Raw genomic sequence first — 21519 nt, 5'->3', positions numbered from 1 at the left:
GAAATCAATCGAATGTTTAATATCGATACGTATTACTTTTGCCCTCGACATTCATTTTTACATAGGTACTTCTAGTTGGTACCTCAAAATTAACATAGAACAGTAAGAAATGTGAGAAATTGATGTTTTTTACTGAACTTGTAGTCGATTTCATAATAATTACGTTATTTTCCACTTGTTTGGACAACATGCTTCTCGGAGAGTAATAGCTTTGTATATAGACTAACCTATATACAATGGTAAAAGTATATACAAACGAATTCACCTTCAGATAATGTGATAGTCAACTTTTATTGACGAAACGGAGAGCCGGCAACGTTGAAAACAAACTAAGGATTAGTTAGTTGAGTTGTAGTTCGTGGTGTGGTAGTGAGTGGGATGCGGCATGTTTTGGTCGTTTATCTTTAATTTGGTTATTTATTTATGAAAAGTTTAGTTTATGTATCTTTCTAAAAATTTGTTATGCCTCAACCAATGGATGTTCCCTCTCAGGTGAGTTGATGACTTGATATATGTGTGTAAATCAATACCATTTTGTAAAGATGATTAAACATACTGGTGATGTATGACATATTGAATTATTTGTTGACTGTTGTATTAAGGAATTATCATTTTAGGATCGTGATTCATTATAGTAAGAGTAATATTTGTTCGCTTGATTTGAAAGAAAGAGGTTAGTTAGAACTATCTTTCATTTGGGATGATGAACCGGGGGGTATGTAGGTATAACCTTGGGAATAAAAGAGTTGTTTTTTCACTATATTTGAGATCATTTATGAGGGTATCCTGTTCTTATCATCATTTAAACAGCTATTCCATATTACATAAAAGTTATTTAGTAAACCTATAAGCATACCGTTATCAATTCTTAGAAATTAACTCATTTTTATAAATTTTATAAAGTACCTAAGTAGGTACTTCTGAAAATTTTTCTCCCGTTTCTGCCTATATTTTCAAAGCTTCTTTTGCATACTGCTAATGATAGGTACGGCGCACATAAAGGGCGAACCCAGGGTTTTTTTCTGAGAGGCTGAACTTAGTAATGAGACATTCGATGAATTTCGAAAATTACAACAATAAAATGCTTATGAAAATTAAACATTGAAAAGCAAATTATTAAACCAGTACAGAAGCCTGTTAGAAAGACAAAGAAATTGAAAAATAAATCACTTCAAAAGTGATTGTTTTGAGTTTTTTTCAGTTATTTCCATTTATTGCCAAAATTTTTGATAGCGGTGTTACAGACCACTGTTAATATTTTGATTCAACAAAAGTACCTCATGTTCAGAACACAAAAATAAAAGTTCCAACAAGTATCGTGATTAAAAGGATTTTTATGAGAGTCTGTAGGTAGGAAATTCAAAGCTAAAAACACCGGTTTTTCTGATTTTTCTCGAAAAGATTCATGCCTATTTATTATAAGCAAAAATTGTTCATAAAAAAAGTTATAGATCTTCATATAACCTATACGTTTCTCATTCAACTCTTATTAATAGGTCTAGTTTTAGTGCAAATCATTTCCCACCCTAAAACTAAATATTTATCCAAAACATAATGGAAATGAAACGGCTAAGATAAATTACTCAAAGGGGTTGATGTATCGCAAACATAAGAATGTTTAGTAACTTATCCACATCCAGACATATACCTAAATGACTAAAAAATTGATGACACTTTAATTTTCGCTTTTTTAACAGATTATTATGGAAATATCAATGCCAAATTATGCAACTGAGCAATCCGTCCAGAGATCTGATATCAAGGAGTTAAAAAAATATGATATTAACCCTTTTATTGAAAAAAATTGGTGGTTGACTTCATATACAGTGTCATCCCCAAAGTATGCACCATATAGGAAACTTATTTATTAAAGGTTTTTCAACAAAAAGTTATTCCTGATAAAAGTTTGTGCATCCCCTAAAATTGAACATGCACTAACGAAATGCAGTTAAACACACGTAATACAAGTAGTAAGAGTAAAGTACTCTTATTTCGAAAAATCTCGTGAAATGTTATTTAGAAAAGTTGTCCAGCATTAAAAAATACATCTAGATTTGAAGTCATGACCATCTAAGTGAAGTTTTATTTTTTCACCCATTTTTTAAATGGGGACTATGAAAAATGATAATACGATAAATATACAAATACAAATCACACAACTATGGTGTTAACCACGGTCAATTTTTTTAATAATAAAATAATTTTCAAAGTTTTTGGTGCAGTTATTTTTGTTAACATTGAAAATTACTCCAAATTGTGCAGTATTGTAACAAGAATTTTTTATTCAATGGTATCAAATCACAAAACATTAAAAGGAAATAGGTATTTTAGAACAAACTCATTGATTTTCTGGAGATTTTTTTGTCCAAAATAATTCTCCAAAACAATATCCAGAAATTCAATGAGTTTGTTCCAAAATACCTATTTTATTTTTATGTTTTGTGATTTGATATTATTGAATGTTAAGTTCTTGTTACGATACAGTAATATAATTTTTGAGTAATTTTGGGTGTTCAACTGTGGTTGACACCATAGTTGTGTGATTTGTAATATTGCAGGCTTTTAAAATAAACCGTCGTATAGAGGATGCTGTCTATTTATCGTTTTAGAAAATTTAATTTTTTTTGTAGTCCCCATTTAAAAAAAATGGTACAAAAATAAAACTTCACTTAGATGGCCATGACTTCAAATCTACATGTATTTTTTAATGCTGGATAACTTTTCAAAATAACATTTCCCGAGATTTTTTAAAATATCAATATTTGTAGGCTATTCGTAAATTACGTGTGTTTTACTGCATTTCGTTGGTGCATGTTCAGTTTTAGGGGATGCACAAACTTTCATCAAGAGTAACATTTTGTCGAAGAACTCTTAATAAATAAGTTTCCCATATGGTGCATACTTTGGGGATGACACTATATTAATGGTTTAAATAGTACGGCATTCTGCATTTGAAATTTCTGCTACTCCATCTTGATACAAAAAAATATGTGGAAATCTTCCAAAGAAAGGAAGGAAGCAACCAATTTCAAAAGAATTAACTTTATACTTATTATTTTTTCATTAATTCATTTCAAACCAAGAAAGAGATTTTGTTTTGGTTTACATTTTTTTAATTATGGAAGACTTCTAAAGTAAATTTTTCTGGAAATACTTTTCCCCCATAAGAACAAAAATGGTGACTTTCGAAGCTCGTTTCACTAACCAAGTTTGCATCATCAGGATATGATTAAAACTTCTTCTTGAAGTTACGTTAGTTAATGTGCTTATATGCATCTGGACGACTCATCATTACCTCTCATAATGAGGGTAATTGAATCATTTGTTAGAATTGTGTTATTGTTCCTATTGTTATAGGATATCTGGTTGATACCTAATCATTGTTTTCTACCTGTAAGAGTTCGAACAATGAGCTTTTGGAATGAGACCTTCATCCACCGTTCATAGATTTCATTTCACGTTTATCGATTTCGATTTCAAAGGCATCTAAAAATTTGTTGTCCTGTACCGGTCGCAACAATTTCAACTGTGGCCGTTCTATATGGCATGTTGAGCAAGACTGTACTTCTGACTTCTCTAATTTTTGAAACCACATATGTGAAACATGTTTCTTGTAACGAGCTAGTTTGACCAACATATTTTTATGGTAATTAAAGCGTATTTTGTAAATCCCAAAATTTTACGTTTTCGTCGTTTGTCTTTCGGGTTGCTCAACACGAGCAGTTATGAAAGCCAACCAATCCGTTGATGTATTTTAGTTCATATGGAAGAACTATACATTTTGAGTCTTCGTTTTTCTGAAAAGTCAAGGATTTAACGAAGACATCCTCTAAATTTTCTTTTTCTAATTGATTTATTCACCATGTTTGAAGGATACGCGTTACTTTCAGCTATCTCCCTGTTAACTTTTTTCTCGATATAGCTTGCTTTGTTTTGAGAGGAAAGTGACCAGCCTATGAACAAAGAAATGTAGTCTCTACTGTTTTTGTAGTGGGCAAAGGTGTGAGCTGTTAAGCTAGGCGCGAATTGAGCGCGTTTGAGCTGACCTATACGAGACGAACGTTTCAAACGCGTAGCGTGGATGATCCGCAAATTTAACGCAGTTTCAAAGCGACAATCTTACCGCTGTGTCCGACCGAGCTCAAAAATGATTGTTTCTATTGAGTTCGGAAAAGGAACTTTTGCTTTATTGTTTGCTCGTTAATAATAAAGTGAAATCACCTAACAAAAATGTGGACAATTTATGATAACAAAGAAGTCAACAAGTTCATTCCAAATCCTGTTTTTGAATTTTGTTTTCATGTAGTTCGGATCGCTGGGGTCATACATCTCTTTGTATGCAAACGTACGCTGTTCTATGGGTTTTCAAGGGTTATAAAAAATCGCGCTGTGCTGCGTTACCCCTGTACTGGGTGACAAACGAAATCATTGTAAACGAAATAATTCAATTGTTTATGAGGTAAGAAATTTGAAATTCGACAGAGAATTATAGTTCATCGAAGCTGACATTTCTAACTATTACTTTCTTCAAACTGATAATACGATGGAAAAATTGAAGGCTAGGTCACCAAAACATAGTTTTACAGCGATAAAACGTTTCGTCCCAACAGAAATGAAACTGATAGTAGCCATGAATTTGACATCAAGGTGTCAGTATTCCTAAATGTTACTTGACCCTCTCAGGGCCTAGTACAGTATCACTTTACTGATTAAATATAACCGATGAAATCAAATATTCAATTATAATTGTGACAAACTTAAAAAGTTTGCACAAATACTTCTACAGAAATTCATAGGTTTATATTTTAATTTTGATCATGGCAGTGCCTACTTAGGTCTCAAAATCATGATAGACATGATAAGACATTTTCAATTCGAATGGAAACGTTATTCTGAATTTCAATAAAATTGAAAAGAATACGCAACGTGTAGAGAGGCTAGACGGACTGCATATAGACTTGTGCACATTGCCAATTGCACAAATCAATTTAATGCAGAGTGCAACAGACTGTTGGTTGACACTGGAAGTCACAGCATTCTGAAAATGACCTCTGACTTTATGCCTCCAACTGTCAACTACGAACTGCCTTATAAAGTATTGTTTCCAAAGAGGGAGGACTGGATCCTCCGGGAGAAGGAAATATTGAGAGCAGATAGTTGTTAGTTCACAGATGGATCAAAAACACCTTCAGGTTCTGGTGCAGGTGTTTTTAGTCGCAGACCCAGGACAGAGATATCAACCTGCCTAGGAACCTATGCGACTGTATTTCAAGCGGAAATTTACGCTCTTGAATTGTGTGCGGAGAGATTGGAAGAATCCAACCTCATACATAAGTCAATAAAAATATTTTCGGACAATCAAGCGGCATTGGAAGCTCTTGGCTCCTACCGAGCAACGTCTAAATTGGTAACAAATTGCCAAAAACGACTCAGATTGTCTCTGGTCTGGATTCCTGGCCAGGCTTTGCCTGGATGGCAAGAAGATTTATGGACTTCTGGCAGAATCTTACAGGATTGGTTCTCTCCAAGGCATTTATTCACCCTTCGAAGGCTTGCTACCAAACAGTTGTTGGACTATAGTAGGGATGCAGAGACTCGGAGTGTCGGAAGACAGTGTGTGTCGCCTGTGTTTGGAAAATGATTAAACAGCAGAGAACATACGTTGTGCCTGCCCCGCTGGGGACCGAATCAGGTTTTCAGAGTTCGGCAGAGCCGTACTCGTACCATCTGACCTAAAAGACCACTCACCATACAAACTAATCAGCTTCGTTAAGAGCTGGGTTTATTTGGTCGGGTGTGAGTAGGTGTGAGCCACTCGTCTTATGGACTCGTGGTTTTATCACACTTGTTGCTCTCATGGTATTGCTAAATAACAAAGTTTTCTTTAAAAAATGGAAATTTCTCGATAAAATTTTGAGGTCTTGATGAAACACTTGAAAATCTATACAGGGTGAACCGGAAATGAACCTAAGTCAAGAATTTCGAACGGAACCCTGTTTTTTGGCCATTTGATTGGATATAAAATTAACTATTCAACGATATAACAAATGTGGCCATTTCTTTTCAAAATGGCGCTGAATTCAATGTGGCGGCACTATGACGTAATCTATAGAAATATTGGAAATATTATCAAAGTAGGGAGAAATGAACAACGAAGTTTGCTCAGTTTTTGAATGAAAATTCAAATTTTTGCTTGTTTTTTCATTGCCGTTTTTACTTCATTTATTTCAAAAATTTTAATAGGAGGTTATATTTTTTGATGAAAAATGAGAATGAACACTTATGTTTTTATACAACTTGTATTTGTATCCATCGTTACTGCAGTTTCGTCCTACAAAGATGTTTTCAAACGAACATAATAAACTGAAATAATTAACAATCTACACCCTTATACATCTCTATACAACCACTGTAGGAAGTTTTAATTATCATTTTTCATGATCTCCTACCACGTAGTAACGATCTCTTTTACTACAAAAAATGCGAAGATACTATGCTGTTCTTTTTTCTGTGTCAGTGAAGAAGTTGAAGTGTCTAAGCTGCTTATCTCATTGTGAAATGAAAAACTTCCATTTTATTTATTTATCCAAATTTAAAAAAGTGATAGTCATGATATGTGTCACTAGTAAAACTGATTGAATTTGAGAATATTTCAGGAAATGATATGTGGGAATACCACTCGATCTAAAAATTTTCTCAGATGAATGTCCATTTTTGAGCAATACTAAACGACCAACTAACAATAATCCACTCGATCCACGAAGGACTCGTGGTTTTATCATGCAGGTTGATCTTAGGATATTGCTAAATAACAACAAAGTTTTCGTCAAGAAATGGTAAATTTATGGAAAGTAATACCACAAGATCTCATAATATTATCGATGTATTTTCATTTTTTAAGCACAATTATTGAAGACACAATGTTTGAGTATATGAACAATGATACGATCTCATTTTAATCTATCACGCTGTGACAAGAGATCGCAGAGCCGGCACCCGAGTCATCCGACTCAGTTGACGCTGCTAGATGTATTAACTGTTAATTGTGAATAGTAGCAATGAAATTGATACTATTCAGTCCTTTGAAAAAAAATGGTCGATGAAATTTTGCGGTCTTCTTATTTTCAAAAAATTTTATTTGCGAGATTCAAATTCTTGCAGAATTTGCCGTAAATTTTTTCAGGAAAGCATCAATTGCAACTTTATTCAAGTAAACTTATATTCTTCGAACCAGATCACAGGTTTACATTAAATTGTTTTTGGTAGTAGGGAGATCTAGTTTTGCCGTTAGAAAGATGTGTGGGTGTATTTCATTGGTTCGGATCTCCATTGTCTAATATGATATGAATTGATTTGAAATTCCTGAAAATATCTATAAAAATTAAAAAGGTTACCTAAAAATTATATTCAATAGAAAAACTGAAATTACAATGAAATAAAATACGAGCAACAATTAGAAATTGAACTATTAACAAGAAATGAAAATAAAAAATGAAAAGATCCAAAGTCAAGTTACTTCACGACATTTCGATTGTTAGTACCCACAATCGTCTTCGGGTGATGACTGGACTTATTACAATCGATCATCTTTGGTTCAGAAAGGTTGAAGCCTAGCTCCCTTACTCTTGCGGCTGGCCTGTACTGATTCCTCCGAGATCTGACTATTTATAGGTCATTCGAGTGCTTTCACCTATCCCCTCTTCCCTCTCTCCGCTTCAACGGTTTTAGCGGGAGCTGACCGTTTGGCGGAAGTTGGTCGTGTTCCGCTTGATTATAGGTTTCCATATGATGCGTATCTCTACGCTGGCTTGACTAAATGCATTGTTGGACAACACATATGCAACTTCTTTGAATTTTCTCCTAAACCAGTGTTCCTCCTTGTGGATGAATTCAGCTTGAGACTACTTGATGTTATGTTGATGAGTCAAAACATGCTCTGCTATTCCTGATTTGCTGGTTTTTCGAAACTGATCAGTTGATCCTTCTGTGACTTCGATTGCCCCTAGTTGTTCGACAAAATGTCTTGAATTCTTCACAAAAGATGATGTGTTTCCCTGCAAGGAATTGGTATTGGTATAATGCATGATGATGTTCATGTCATACTTTTCAAAGAACTTGCTAAAAATGATGCATACAAAAACTTTTGTCTTTAGTCATCCTCATATCTTCACAAAGATATACATCCTTCATTATTATCAATGACTTGAAATAAAAGCCGACTGGAATTGCAGAATTATACATATTTACAAAAAAATTAAATTTTATGAACTCCCAAATATTTAGTCAACTTTACGAGTGTATCTTCAGAAAGATATATCACTTCTGAGAACATACTCCTTGAAAGTGAATGACTCACAACGTGAGGCATTCATATTGAAACTGTCACTTAGTCAACTCAGTCTACTTCATATTTTCAGAAAGAGATAATAACAATGCTGAGAACATCCTCCATTAATGTAAACTCTACCTCGTCTAAAATATAGAACCGAAGTTGAATTAAAGAAAATCAGTTCAACTCCAGAATGTTTATTCAACTTCATGTTCACAGATGTAGTCCATAACAATAATGAGAACAACTTCAGCTGGTATGAATGAAGCGGAATCTGATCAAAAAATTATTTTTTTAATGTATTTTCAGCTCCTTATTTCCATGAACTATATTTTTCAATGAACAGATAATCTAGAACATATTGTTACGACGTACGTTCAATTACCTATAGCTTCATCAGATAACTAAATCTAATTATTATAATTACTTTTAGTTATCCCTTAACGTCGTTAATTTAGGTAACGAATCGAGAAAACTAGTTCTGCTGCGCGAAAAAAGTATTGTTTGTTAGATGAAAATCCTATTTACAACAAAATTTATTCCGGTAAAGGTAAACCCATGATGTCACGTGGATCACTCAATAATAATAAAGTAAAAATATATTAACTGGTACATAGTAGTATTATTTCTGTCTGAAAATTTGGAGTTGGTGACTTCTTTTTCTTGAAAGGCTTGCGAATCATATTAATGTGAGATGTTCCCAGTAGTGTTTATCACTTTCTCGGAATAAGAAGTTGCGTAGACATTTTGGAGTAGGTCAAATTTAATTTTCTCAAAAATTATTCGCAAGTTCAATGTATAGGATTATTATCTCTTTCAGAAAATGTAAAGTCGGCTAAATATTTCGATAGAACGGATACATTTTTCCACGAACAAGAAAAAATATTTGAAAATGGAAAATTTGCTATTTTTTCCATTTATAATTTTCATCTCCACCCACTAATTTACCTTTTAATTTTAAAATAACCTTGCAAAAATTTGAGAGCGTTCTGTAATTGGTTGCTCGACATGACGCATTCGATATTCCATCATTACTCCATGTTTCCCTATAAAACATAATCGTTTGTTCATGAACCGAAAAATATTTGAAAATGAAAATTTTGCAAAATTTTCACACTTCTGAAATCTTCCATTTGATTCATCATCGTTTGATCACGTTTGCCCACCAATCAATTAATTCACCGTTTTATTTTGAGACCGTAATTTCTATTCCAATATTCATATTAAAGTAATTCTTGTTTAAAACGCACACAAAGTGACAAACATGGAGTTTATGATTAACACCGTTGACAATTCTAGGTTCTTTTAAATTCACAAAAATAATTCAAGAAATCAGAACACCTTCATGCATTTGCATGAAAGTTAAAGATGCATAGAAACCCCGGTGTTTTTACCAATTCGCTTTCATTTTGTCAAAATCAAAATTGAGAAATAAGATTGACCCAATTTTGTACCTATATTAGATGGAATAAGAATTGTTTCCAAATACAAACATTTGTGTAAGAAGCGCCTCTGTGGATCGAATGTCGAAGAACTTATCTTTATCTCGTATCTACTCGCATCGTACTCAGCCAAGGGTTTGTCCAAAATACCGAATAATGTTCTATCCGGCTGTTGTCTTTTCGGAAATAATTCAAAATAAATTTGTTGTGCTTTTGTACTATTCCTATCAAATTTATAATAAAGTTTCTACATATCTCGTTTTTCTTCATTTTAGAATGACGACATTTCGACTGAAGTATTTGTGCAGACTTATGATGTTTGATAAGTTCTGACAACTAGTGTTCATCAAACAAATTTTTTTGATGAAATCATGACCATCTCAGATGAAGTTGTTTTTTTTTAGTACCTGTGGTTTCAGAAGAGCAAATCATAACAAATTATACATCAATGAAATCAGAATGAGAAGCTCTATTTTTCTGTATATAAAAACAATATGGCGCTCATAATAGAAAATAAAGTTGATGATGATTTCCTGAAGACGAAACGTCGGTTAGAAAATCTTAACATGAAAACATGTATCTGAAAAAAGAATTTTCCAAGTTTCAACACAGTATTTACGTCCATGGTATTTTGTTAAGCACCAAAATACGCAAATTTGTCCCAAATTCAGCTTCGACGTATCTCCTGTAGTTTAGAAGATCCCAATGGTGGGGGTCGAATTTGAATCACCCTGTAGAATCCCTAACACTGTTCTGTCATATGAATAGTGATATTACTGGTATCTAGCGTTTTTCAAAAAGGCAGCCCACGTAAATGAAATCAAGTAAGCCATATTGGTCGACAAATTTGCATTAAAAATCCACACACACACCAGTCGCTATACCAGCGTAGTGCCAACTAAACAATGCTCAATTGATCTTGTAATTGCCAAAAAGCGTAACATGCGTTACGCTCAATATCTACTGTATCAAATTCAGAAAAGTTGAAAGTTCTACTAGTTTAATACAAATGTGAGGCACTATATCACATGAGGCAAATATGAACTATTCAAATTATGTCCAGAATAACCAGGGACTGAATAAACTAGTAAGTAGATAGATAGATAGATAGTTATATAGATAGATAGATAGACAGTTTACTTGACTATATCATATACATATGCATATTCATAGCAAGTCATTTGGTCTCAAAAAATATCAAGTAAACTATTTAGTAATACACTAATACACTTTCAAAAGTAATTACTAAATATCACATCACATAAACATACAAAAATATAAATAAAATATAAGAAACAGTTAAACAAACAGGACAGGACATAAACGGTAAGTATGTTCTCCGAGGCTAAAGGTCACACCTTGAATATCTTCCAAGTACTCATTGATTGAGTAAAAACTGTTTTTTAGCAAATAAGATTTGATGGTCCGTTTAAACTTATTTACACTCATCGTTTTGATTTGATGAGGCAGTGCATCGTAGAGACTAAAATATAAAGAATTTTTTGTGAAATAGAAAGCTTATTTTTTGGGAAAGAAAGTTTTTGGCTTTCTACTACTCCATCTTGATAGTAGAAACAAAAACTTTCAAATAGTTTATTTTCAGTTAGTAAATTTCCTAATTCCAACAAAAAAGTGGTATTTGCTGAAACGTTATCTACTGTTATACCTTGATTTTGGTTAGTATATTGTATTGTTTCATACAATCGTAAAATAATGAGGCGATATGTTTACCAGAATGTTGTCCTTTGGATGGAATGAAATCAATGACGAGTGAATGCATTTGCCATAACTGATCGATAAAATGGGCTGTGATGCCATAATAAGAATTATTGTTTATGGAGGTCCAACCGTCAATCGTGAAAGATGTTTTTGATGAATTTTCTACCAGAATATTCATAACATTCTGCTTACATTTCTCAAATGTTAGGAGTACCTTCTCTCTCATCGAGGTGCGTTTAGGCATGACTACTGCTGGGTTCAAACTTTCAAAAAACGTCTGTGTTGGCTGGTCATCGAAAAAATTGAATGGTAAATACTTTATGGCTAGCCACTCAACAATTTTTTCATCCATAGGGTTTGTGTTACACTCCTATAACAAAATAAAAGCATTTCAGATTTGTCTACTCAGAATTCAAGAAAATTATCTACTTTTTTCAGCCATGATGTATATTCAAAAGGCGTGAATCATTTGTTGAAATTATATTCACTTGTGGTTAAAACAATTCAAAAATCGAAAATGAAATATAGTTTCAAAAATGAGCTTCTTTGGAACATTTTGAAACAGTTTTCTGCAAGTGGCCGAATCAAAATACTTTTGAAACTGATAATAATTATAACAAAGTTGATACCTCAACCCGAAAAGGGCATTTTATTTTTTACAATGAACAACAACCAGCTAATAGTGTATCTAAATTTTACGTTATAACTATGCTACGAGTATACCGTATATCAAAACTGAAATTCTTCTCGAATTTAATTCAATTATTTATTCGCACTGGTAAAAATTTCAGCAAATTTATTACGCGAGAAAACCCTATGAGAAAGTGAAAGCGTGAACTGACATGTAAAATTGCATAGATATTCTCTGGTAGAATGTAAAACGATATTCATAAGAACTGCATGCAATAATTTGTGTTTTGGTTTCAACATATTTTGAATCATTTTCAAGCTTCAGACTGAATAAAAAATAATATCACCTACCCCCTTTTGTTTGTTTTCCACCTGGAACATGTTCACAATTGTAGGTTGACGGACTGGATTGGTGAAATTTTATGTGAATTCATTTTTGTGGCATTTCTTCATGTGCCACTTGAGACCGCTAGTATTAGAGTTTTTCATTTTAATTTCTACATTCAATTTATTTTTCACGCACAGTTCGCAACGAGCAACTTTATTTTTATTCTCGATAGTAAATGTGAAGTAGTGATTGTATTTTGAATTCATCTTTGATAAATTATCTGTTGTTTGAATTTGGCTATGAGTGAGGATCCTAGATCCACTAGGAACTTGTGTATTTCTTCTTTGAGTTTCAGAGATTTCCATAGCGCCTAACGTGCAAGAAATAATGTAATGCGTGTTAATATTCACCGTTCGACGATAAATGTTCATCAACTTCGAACCTCTACAACCAGTGAAATCTGACTGTCAAGCTATTCGGACGACTGAAATAGACACTAGAAACATTGATGCCAAAACAACAAACACCTTATATGGATACATAATAATTTTCGAATAACTGAAGATGATTACGAAATGAAATATGTTCATGAGCAGAATACCTGCTGTTTTCGAAGAATAATCAAGTATCCGAAACTGTTTTGTCAGAAAGTTTTCGATTAAATAATGCCTGATATACTTATACCAGAATAATTCGAAGTTATTCACAATTAGTATACAACTGACATCTCTGTTAAACGGACGAATCCGTTTCAAGTACCCAAATAACCACTAAGTTTCCGTTTACTGAAAATTCTGAATACCAAGGACGTTCTCTCGCCAAGAGAAGTCGAGACAAGACAAGAGAGTGCCTGAAAAACATGTCTCTTGTCAAGACGAGAGACCATTTTCTCTCGACTTAGTCAAGACAAGACGAGAGAAATCATTTTCTTGTCTTGTCTCGACAAGAGGCATCACTAGTTTCAGATTGTGGGCTCTAAACCATGTTCCAACTTTTTTTTCAATTTCTTTATATCGATCTAATAAAACATGGTTATCTGGACTTGAACATGTAAATGACGTATCATCGGCAAAAAGAACACATTTGAAAGGAGTTATGAAGTTGCTTAGCTCATTAACATAAATAATACATAAAAGTGGCCCCAGGACAAATCCTTGGGGTACACCATGATTCATTTCCTTAAAATCCGATGTACTATTATTGAAACCAACTGCCTGAAATCGATTTTTCAGGTAGGATTCAAAAAGTGAAAATGCAACTCCTCTTATTCCATAAAAATATAATTTTTTCAGTAGGATGTTATGATCGACACAAGATTGTTGAAGTGAGTGTCAAGAAAAAGATAGATGAAATCTTAATGAGCTCAAGAGACTGTAGCAGTAAAAAATATTGTATGATTTCAACATGATAACCTTATCAATTCCCCCCCAAAATCTCGTCTACAACAATTGTCAATTGTCTCTTCTGGATTCATTCAAAGAAACAAACTCAAATCACAAATCAACCCGACGCGACCTCGAGCTAGGTCATCCATCTTATAGTAAGTAATAAAGAGAAAAATGTTTGCTTTCAGAAACAAGAAACCTAATGAAGTGTTGACATATACCTACAATATAATTACGAATGATATGTGAACACATTGTCGCTACACTGCATATTCAACTCATGGCGAAACGATTGAGAGTCGGGAATATCTGGTGGCAATGCCACATGTTAATCATTCGGTGTGAAAAGTGTAATGCTTCTTAGGGACATCTGGTATCGTGATACTAACATTGAAACGATATTGGTCGCATCTAGGGTTCAACAACTGTTTAAAGTAGTTATGTATGAATTTTAAAATATATTTTCAAACAAGGGTATTCATATAATTTTCCTTAGAGGATTATAAAAATAACCTATAAGTTATGGGTTTTCATCAATTATCGACCAATTTCATTACACAAAAGGTAACTTTCAGTTATAGTCGTTGACGAAATATTTGGATGTATGCATCTGAAATGTTCGAGTATAACAAGAAATTTCACATGAATTCAATACCTACGATTAGAAAATCAATTTTGATTTTCTCAACTCTAATGAATTAACAGAAATAATAACTTTCACTTGACATAAGAATGGATTCATTTTTTTCGCGAAAAGAAATTATTCGATTGCTACAACTTATCAGCGTAATATATTTGATAGTAAATTGAAATGTCCGGAAAAATAGGCCTTTTTTTATAATTCATATAGGTAACAGATAATACCATTTTTCACGTATAGTCAGTGGGCATACTTGAAGACTGGCTAAAAATCAAATCATCTAAAGGAACAATTCGTTCAGGCCAGTCTCAACACCCTACACAGTAGGTTAATGGACTGACACCTATCAGAAAACAACTACTCCCCTGGCTAATACCACGAAGGGCGTTGGATTATATCCGACAGGTGTCAGTGCAGGATTCTTCACAGAAGTTATTCCTGCATATGCTGTTGGCAATACAACTGCCGCAATAGATTTTCAATTATTGGAACACACTTGCAGACCGGTTTCGGGCTGTTTGGCCACTCGTCAGTGCAAGGTAGTGTATATCATCAACATAAAGTCGATGATTTCCGATAATTGAAAATCGAATTCCGTCAGAGATGGATGGAGCAGATGGAGCAGGCAGATGGAGCGACGACAAACCTGTTGTTTGTTGTAGTCTTCAGCTTAGTTAGAGGAATGATACTCTGACGGAATTCGATTTTCAATTATCGGAAATCATCGACTTTATGTTGATGATATACACTACCTTGCACTGACGAGTGGCCAAACAGCCCGAAACCGGTCTGCAAGTGTGTTCCAATAATTGAAAATCTATTGCGGCAGTTGTATTGCCAACAGCATATGCAGGAATAACTTCTGTGAAGAATCCTGCACTGACACCTGTCGGATATAATCCAACGCCCTTCGTGGTATTAGCCAGGGGAGTAGTTGTTTTCTGATAGGTGTCAGTCCATTAACCTACTGTGTAGGGTGTTGAGACTGGCCTGAACGAATTGTTCCTTTAGATGATTAGATAATACCATGTTATTTTATTTTAATCCAATACATACCGACGACATTTTTTTCTTTTCCAGTATAAAACTATAAATATTCTTCGAAGTACATTATTTTCTAACCTTCCAAAATCTGGAAAGTAAATAAATATACATCAACAGAGAATCTGTTATTAAGTTCAATAAAGGGCAAATTGAAAAGTTTGTCCCTAAAAGTCACCGCCTGTTAACGCTACTTTTAATTTTTACCCAGTTTGGTTATTTTCGAATATTCTTAATTTATAAAAACGAAGTTGTTTGTGATATATAGGTAGAATTATTGTTTTGACAATAACAACTGTGAATTGAATTTATAATGTTGCAATGTTATGTCAGTGTATCAAAAGAACGAAAACTACTATATTCACCAATTCACTTATATTCAAAAGTCAAATTAAAATACAATCCATCTTTGTGGTCCATCGAGCAAGGATATAACAGAAACTGTTATAAATAGAACACAAGCAAGTATCCTACAAGCGATACTCATAAGTTGATTTCCACAAGTTTCTTATTCCGAAACAAAGTATGCCCACTAGTGATGGTGACAGTGTTCCATATAAGTGAAATTTACCTTTGCTTTATGTGAAGCAATCTTGTGAATGATATCTGATTCCACAATGAATGTTTGGAATACAAACCGAATAGAGGAAAGTATTTTTTTGTATAATTCAGTCTTTCTATAAAAGTAGTGGTTTCGAAAGTTTTTTTTTTTTCGTGTAATTCAATGTTAATATGAAAGTAGCTGTTTTGAGGGGGCTTTTTCTTCCAGTTTGTTTCTGAAAGTTACTTCTTTGCATAATCTACACATCTTTGTATAGAGTTAATTTTTTGAAATCGATTGCTTTCTTCTTTTCTTTGGAAGATTCCCACATTCTTTTTTATAAAGATGGAGAACTACAAAGCCATAACCTTCATTTCCCAAAAATAGAAATATTATTTGCAGATAGAATGATTCTGATTCTTTATTGGTAGAATTGGAAGAACGAGAACAATTCGAGAATGACGATGATGAAACTGTAAGTAAATTGAGGACTGACATGATGGTCAACATGACATTATCAATGTATTACTGGAGATGACTGTTGTTAATGATAGGAAAGATGCTCAAACTGATTGATGTCAGTATTGGTGATGTTGACAATTCTATACCAAAACAACACGATATATCAACCCATCTATAATTCAATGACAATACTTCAAGTATAAGATTTTCAACAATTAAATTACCAATTTTTGTTGGATGTATGATAACTGGTTGAAATTTCGTGAAGTCTATCTGACATGGTTCGCCTTAAGTCGAATATAAGTAATACTGAGAAATTTCACTTTTTGATATCGTCTCTGGAAGATGAAGCCAAATAATTATTGAGAATATTCACACATCTGATACCAACTACATAAAAGCTTGGAATTCATTGTGCTAGTATCATGAAAATATAATTAATATAATTTATTTCAAATCACAGCAAAGCTATTTTTGATCAAACTCTAATGAACAAGAAAAACATTAAATTGAGAAATGTATATTTGGATTCATCCAAAATTCTCAAGAAATATTGGGAATCTTCTAATAAAACAGATATGGAACACTTTCTAATAGTTGAGCTTAATTTGATGAAAAAAACAGAATACATAATACCCACTGAATGTGAGATAATAAATGATTATCTAAAAATAGGAGTAGTTCAAAGAAGTATAATAAATCCTATATGATTTCACATATTTCTGTAAATAAACATAAATGTTACTTCTGTAAAAATGATCTTTTTTTTTCTATGAATGTGAAGAACACACAATAAATTATTGCATACTGAACGTTGCTATAAAACTCAAAATTTAGAAACGGAAATATACTACTCAGGCAGTACCATTTCATGTCTTATTTGCAACAGCAATTGTTCATGTAAAAGACAATTTTGGTATATTCCATTCTGCTCGGGTCTTATTAGATAATGGATCACATAGTAACTTTGTCACAGAATCTGTAAGTACATAATAGGTAGACGTTTCGGAAGAAAGTCCTCTTCCATCCTTAAAATCGTAAAATGTTTGTACGTTGTAAATGCCTTGCAGAAATATGTCTATTCTATTTGACAAAGGACAAAATAATGAAATTTTTTAATATAATATTCGATAGTCAAATAGTCTAAATCTAAATGATACACATACAGTATGCTACTGAAGAATTCATTTCACAGGTCTGTAAAAAAAAACTTTTTGAAAAATTGTTTTGATTTCAAAAATGACATTTGTTTTTATCTATCACGTAAAATTTGCCTACAAAATAAGGATGAAATAATTGGAAAAGTACAAAAAAACGAGGAATTGTGGATTTATTTTTATTATTTTAACATGAAGTAAAAGCAAAAAAACGAATGCTACATAGCTAAACTAAGCATAATAGTAATACACAATTGTTTGCAAAGTGATTAGAAGTCTTTGTAAAAACGTTTTCTTTTTCTGTCAAAGCTTATTTTGGTACTTTTTCGGCTGTGTTTTTGTGAATTTTCCCTTTTTAACAGCCAATAGTAGTCTACCATCATGTTAACATTCCACCTACCTTGGACATTTCTTTTATGTCTTGATGGAACCGTTCTCCTTGTTCCTCACTTGCAGCCCCTAGATTTTCAGGAAAGTAGTCCAGATGTGAGTAAAGGAAATGGACTTTGACACTCATGTTGCAACCCAACATTTTATAGTTTTGTATCAATTCAGCAACCAAAGTTTTGTAATTTGGGTCTTTTTTGTTTCCAAGAAATAACAAGTTTAAATGAACTCCAGGCATTTTTTTCTTTCATTTCCATTTTAGTGACAAAGCTTTCATCTTTCAAGAGTTTTCTTATGTCAGGCCCAACGAAGACTCCTTCTTTTAGTTTAGCATCGGATAGACCAGGAAACTTTTCAGAAAGATACTTGAAACAATCTTCTTTTTCTAATGCTTTCACAAACTGTTTCATTAGCCCCAATTTGATATGGAGTGGTGGAAGTTTAGATTCGTTTTGTTATTGAAATAAATAGATTTAAACAGTATTTTATCTTAGATATACACTCACATTGTGTAGTACCTTGTTCATCATAAAAGCTCCATAAGTCAGACTCAATTTACCACTAATATAGGCTATATAATACAGAAAAATCGAACCCATACCGAACCTAAAACCCATTTAAAAAGAAAATTTCGGGTGAAATTTGTGACTTATCTATAGGTGATAGATTTTTTTTATTATTTTTTCCGTAATTTACACACCATACTGTTAAAATCACTAGTTAAATATCCTACAATTTTTGCATCGCAGACCTGTGATATTCATAGTTCCTTCTTCAGCCACTCGGTTTAGCAATGGCAACCAGGTACGATCCATTTCCACAGAGTTACTTGAAATATAGTTGCCTGCCAGAAGTTTTTGTTTACTCTGTTTGTTTTGAGATAACTAACTTCACATGTATTTCCTAAACCTTAAAGATCAAGTCCTTTATAATATTCAGAAAGAAATTGGAAACATTTAATTTATTCACCTTTAAGTGAATTCATCAAGAACCAACCGTTTACGGTTCTTAATGAATTATTTTGTGCAATTTTCAATACAAAGTTCAAATTCTCATTATTATCGTCACTTCACTATCGTCAATTGCTTCTTGTAGATAATGTTATCGATTGAAATTAATGACATGATTTGCTATCTTCACCATATTATCGTTCATAATTAGTTTCTCTATACGCTTCAGAGATTAGTTCTGTTTGTTATTCACTTGTGGCTGCTTCGATATTTTATTGTGTACTAAATAGAGAAGAATAAAATAACGGATCATTTCAGTGATGAAAATAATTGTTTTCGTAACGAATCTACAAATGTGACAAATAAAATTGAATCCATCTGGAGAAAACTAATGGCTTGTTAGGATTGACGAAATCAGAATAATCCTATTGAAAAATATTCGGAAATTAATGGAAAGATGGGTCATGGAAGGTGTGTTGATAATAAATCCGTTCAGAACAAACTGCTGAGTTTGAAGTCGAGGTCTGAGAATTATTTCAACGACTCAAACAACTTCAACAAACTAGGATCAATAGATGATGTCCAATCATTATATTCCATAAACGAGGACAATGAAGTAATTCAAACTCGAAATGACTTATTACAGGAGAGATGCATATTTTTTTCATACAAACAGAATGTGGAGGAAACTTTTGAGCAGTTTGTGTCTGACTTGATATTACAAGCAGAGAAATGTAGTTTAGGAAATTTGTTAAGTGATTTAGTGAAATGTATGATAGTTCTTGGTGCTAGAGATGTGAAAGTAAAGGAAGTGATACTTCAGGATAGTAGTTTGTCACTTGAAAAAGCAGTGGAGACATGTCTGCGAATGGAGAAAAATCAAGTAATTATTTTGCTTTCATTCAAATTATGATTTGCAAAATATTTTTACAAATATTTTAGTAATGTTAATTTGCAAATGAATCCTTGAATCTTTTGTGTTTCCATTTTCAAGATAATTGTTGAACACTAAGAAGTGGCAAAAGAACATTTTTCCTTGTATGAAACCAACTCTTCAATTTCTGACATTTTCAAGCAATAGTTATGATGTAAAACATGTATCGTTGCTTCATCTGAAAGAATATGATTAATAACAAGAAATATTTTTACGCTCAAAACAACAACTGGAAAAGTTCATTTCGAAACTGCATTTTTTTCAACTTGAAAAATTTATCTGTTCGAAAGCTGGTAACATTTGAATGGAGGTAGTGAATTATCAATACGAATTCACAATTCTACAAATAAGCACTTACCATTACTTAGAAAGAGTAATAGTATTTTATTCTTCAAACGACTTTTTTTTGTGGAGGACTCAATATTTTATACTGTTTTTTTTTTGGATTCATATATTCATAACTTCCCACAATATGGAAAAATTTAAGCTACAAATTAAAAAAATTAAATATTGATACTCAGCTTTCTTAAGCGATTAACGTTTCGGAAAACAATCCTTTTTCGTTTTCAAAACCTGTATTCACTTTGAAAATCCTTCCTCAAACTGGGTTATTTTCAATTTCTTTTAACCCAAGTCAAATCCGAAAAAACAGTTTAAAATTTGGTTCATTGGAGTAACTGATATTTCGTCTGCAGAAAAACCATTTTTTGAAACTTGGAAATTGTATGGGTACATCATTTCAGAAAATGATCAGTTTTGTTGGAAAAACCAGTGATATAAGGAATATATTTATTTACTTCCATTGAAATAAATGTTCTTTAAGAGAGATACTATGTTTACTAGAGAAAAGCTAGTGTTTTCTTGTATTGAAACAAGTGAAGATGTTTTTTTTAATAAATGTAGTAAGTAATGATTTACCTTCGTTTTTTAATCATTAAACTATGAAATTTATTATAAAAAATTGTTATTCCGATTTCAAAAAAATTCATTCATTCTGAAATAGAGGTGACACATTCAATACAATATAAACTTTTTTATTTTCTTTAGTGAAAATATTGAGCTTACAAGAATAAAGAAATTATGTTTTCTTCGTCAAAGTAACATATGAACATATTAAATTGTTTACTTTTTGGTTTTGAAACATTGCAACTTTAATTAAAATAATCAATATTCTCTAATTTCACATTAGTGATTATTTATTTTCCGACATATTCTTTTGGCCGTTTCCAAAAAATAATCATTTAGATTTGAACAAATTATGATTTGAAATAATTAATCCTGGATCCTCACAATAACATCTCAACCCGAAACCAATATCAGTAAAAAAAATATAATGCGTTCTTTCTTATTCATACTTGAATATTTTAAGGTCCACTGAAAATCAACACCAGAAAGTGAATAAAGATATTAACGACCCGCACCTTTTTTCCTTCACAAAAAAATCAATATGAAGTTATCAAAGAGACCTGATTAGTACTTGAAAAAAGCATGCTCTGTATATGTATACAGTATGCGGCACGGAAAACGAAACATCTTCAAGAAACGTTTGTTGAGAAAAAATGCAAAAACAGGTC

The 21519-nt window shown here is 32.5% G+C and overlaps 1 protein-coding gene across 2 annotated transcripts in view; it reads left to right on the top strand.

Moving 5' to 3' along the window:
• The first annotated feature begins 335 nt into the window (after positions 1–335).
• p130CAS (Serine_rich_CAS and FAT-like_CAS_C domain-containing protein p130CAS) overlaps positions 336–21519 on the top strand; it is a 97331-nt gene continuing 76147 nt past the window's right edge. Inside the window, exon 1 of one of the 2 annotated variants that reach the window (XM_074179080.1) lies at positions 336–492. In XM_074179080.1, the coding sequence (XP_074035181.1) occupies positions 463–492 (30 nt within the window). In that variant the 5' untranslated portion in view covers positions 336–462. Of the gene's footprint in view, positions 493–19242; positions 19895–21519 lie in introns of those variants that run through there. The other variant, XM_074179078.1, reaches the window with a different exon arrangement.

This window comes from Leptinotarsa decemlineata, unplaced genomic scaffold (genome assembly GCF_025532065.1).
Source record: "Leptinotarsa decemlineata unplaced genomic scaffold, Ldec_3_MD MMD2_tig00004307_RagTag_RagTag, whole genome shotgun sequence".
Classification (NCBI taxonomy): Eukaryota; Metazoa; Arthropoda; class Insecta; order Coleoptera; family Chrysomelidae; genus Leptinotarsa; species Leptinotarsa decemlineata.
This window is presented reverse-complemented; position numbering and strand designations above follow the sequence as displayed.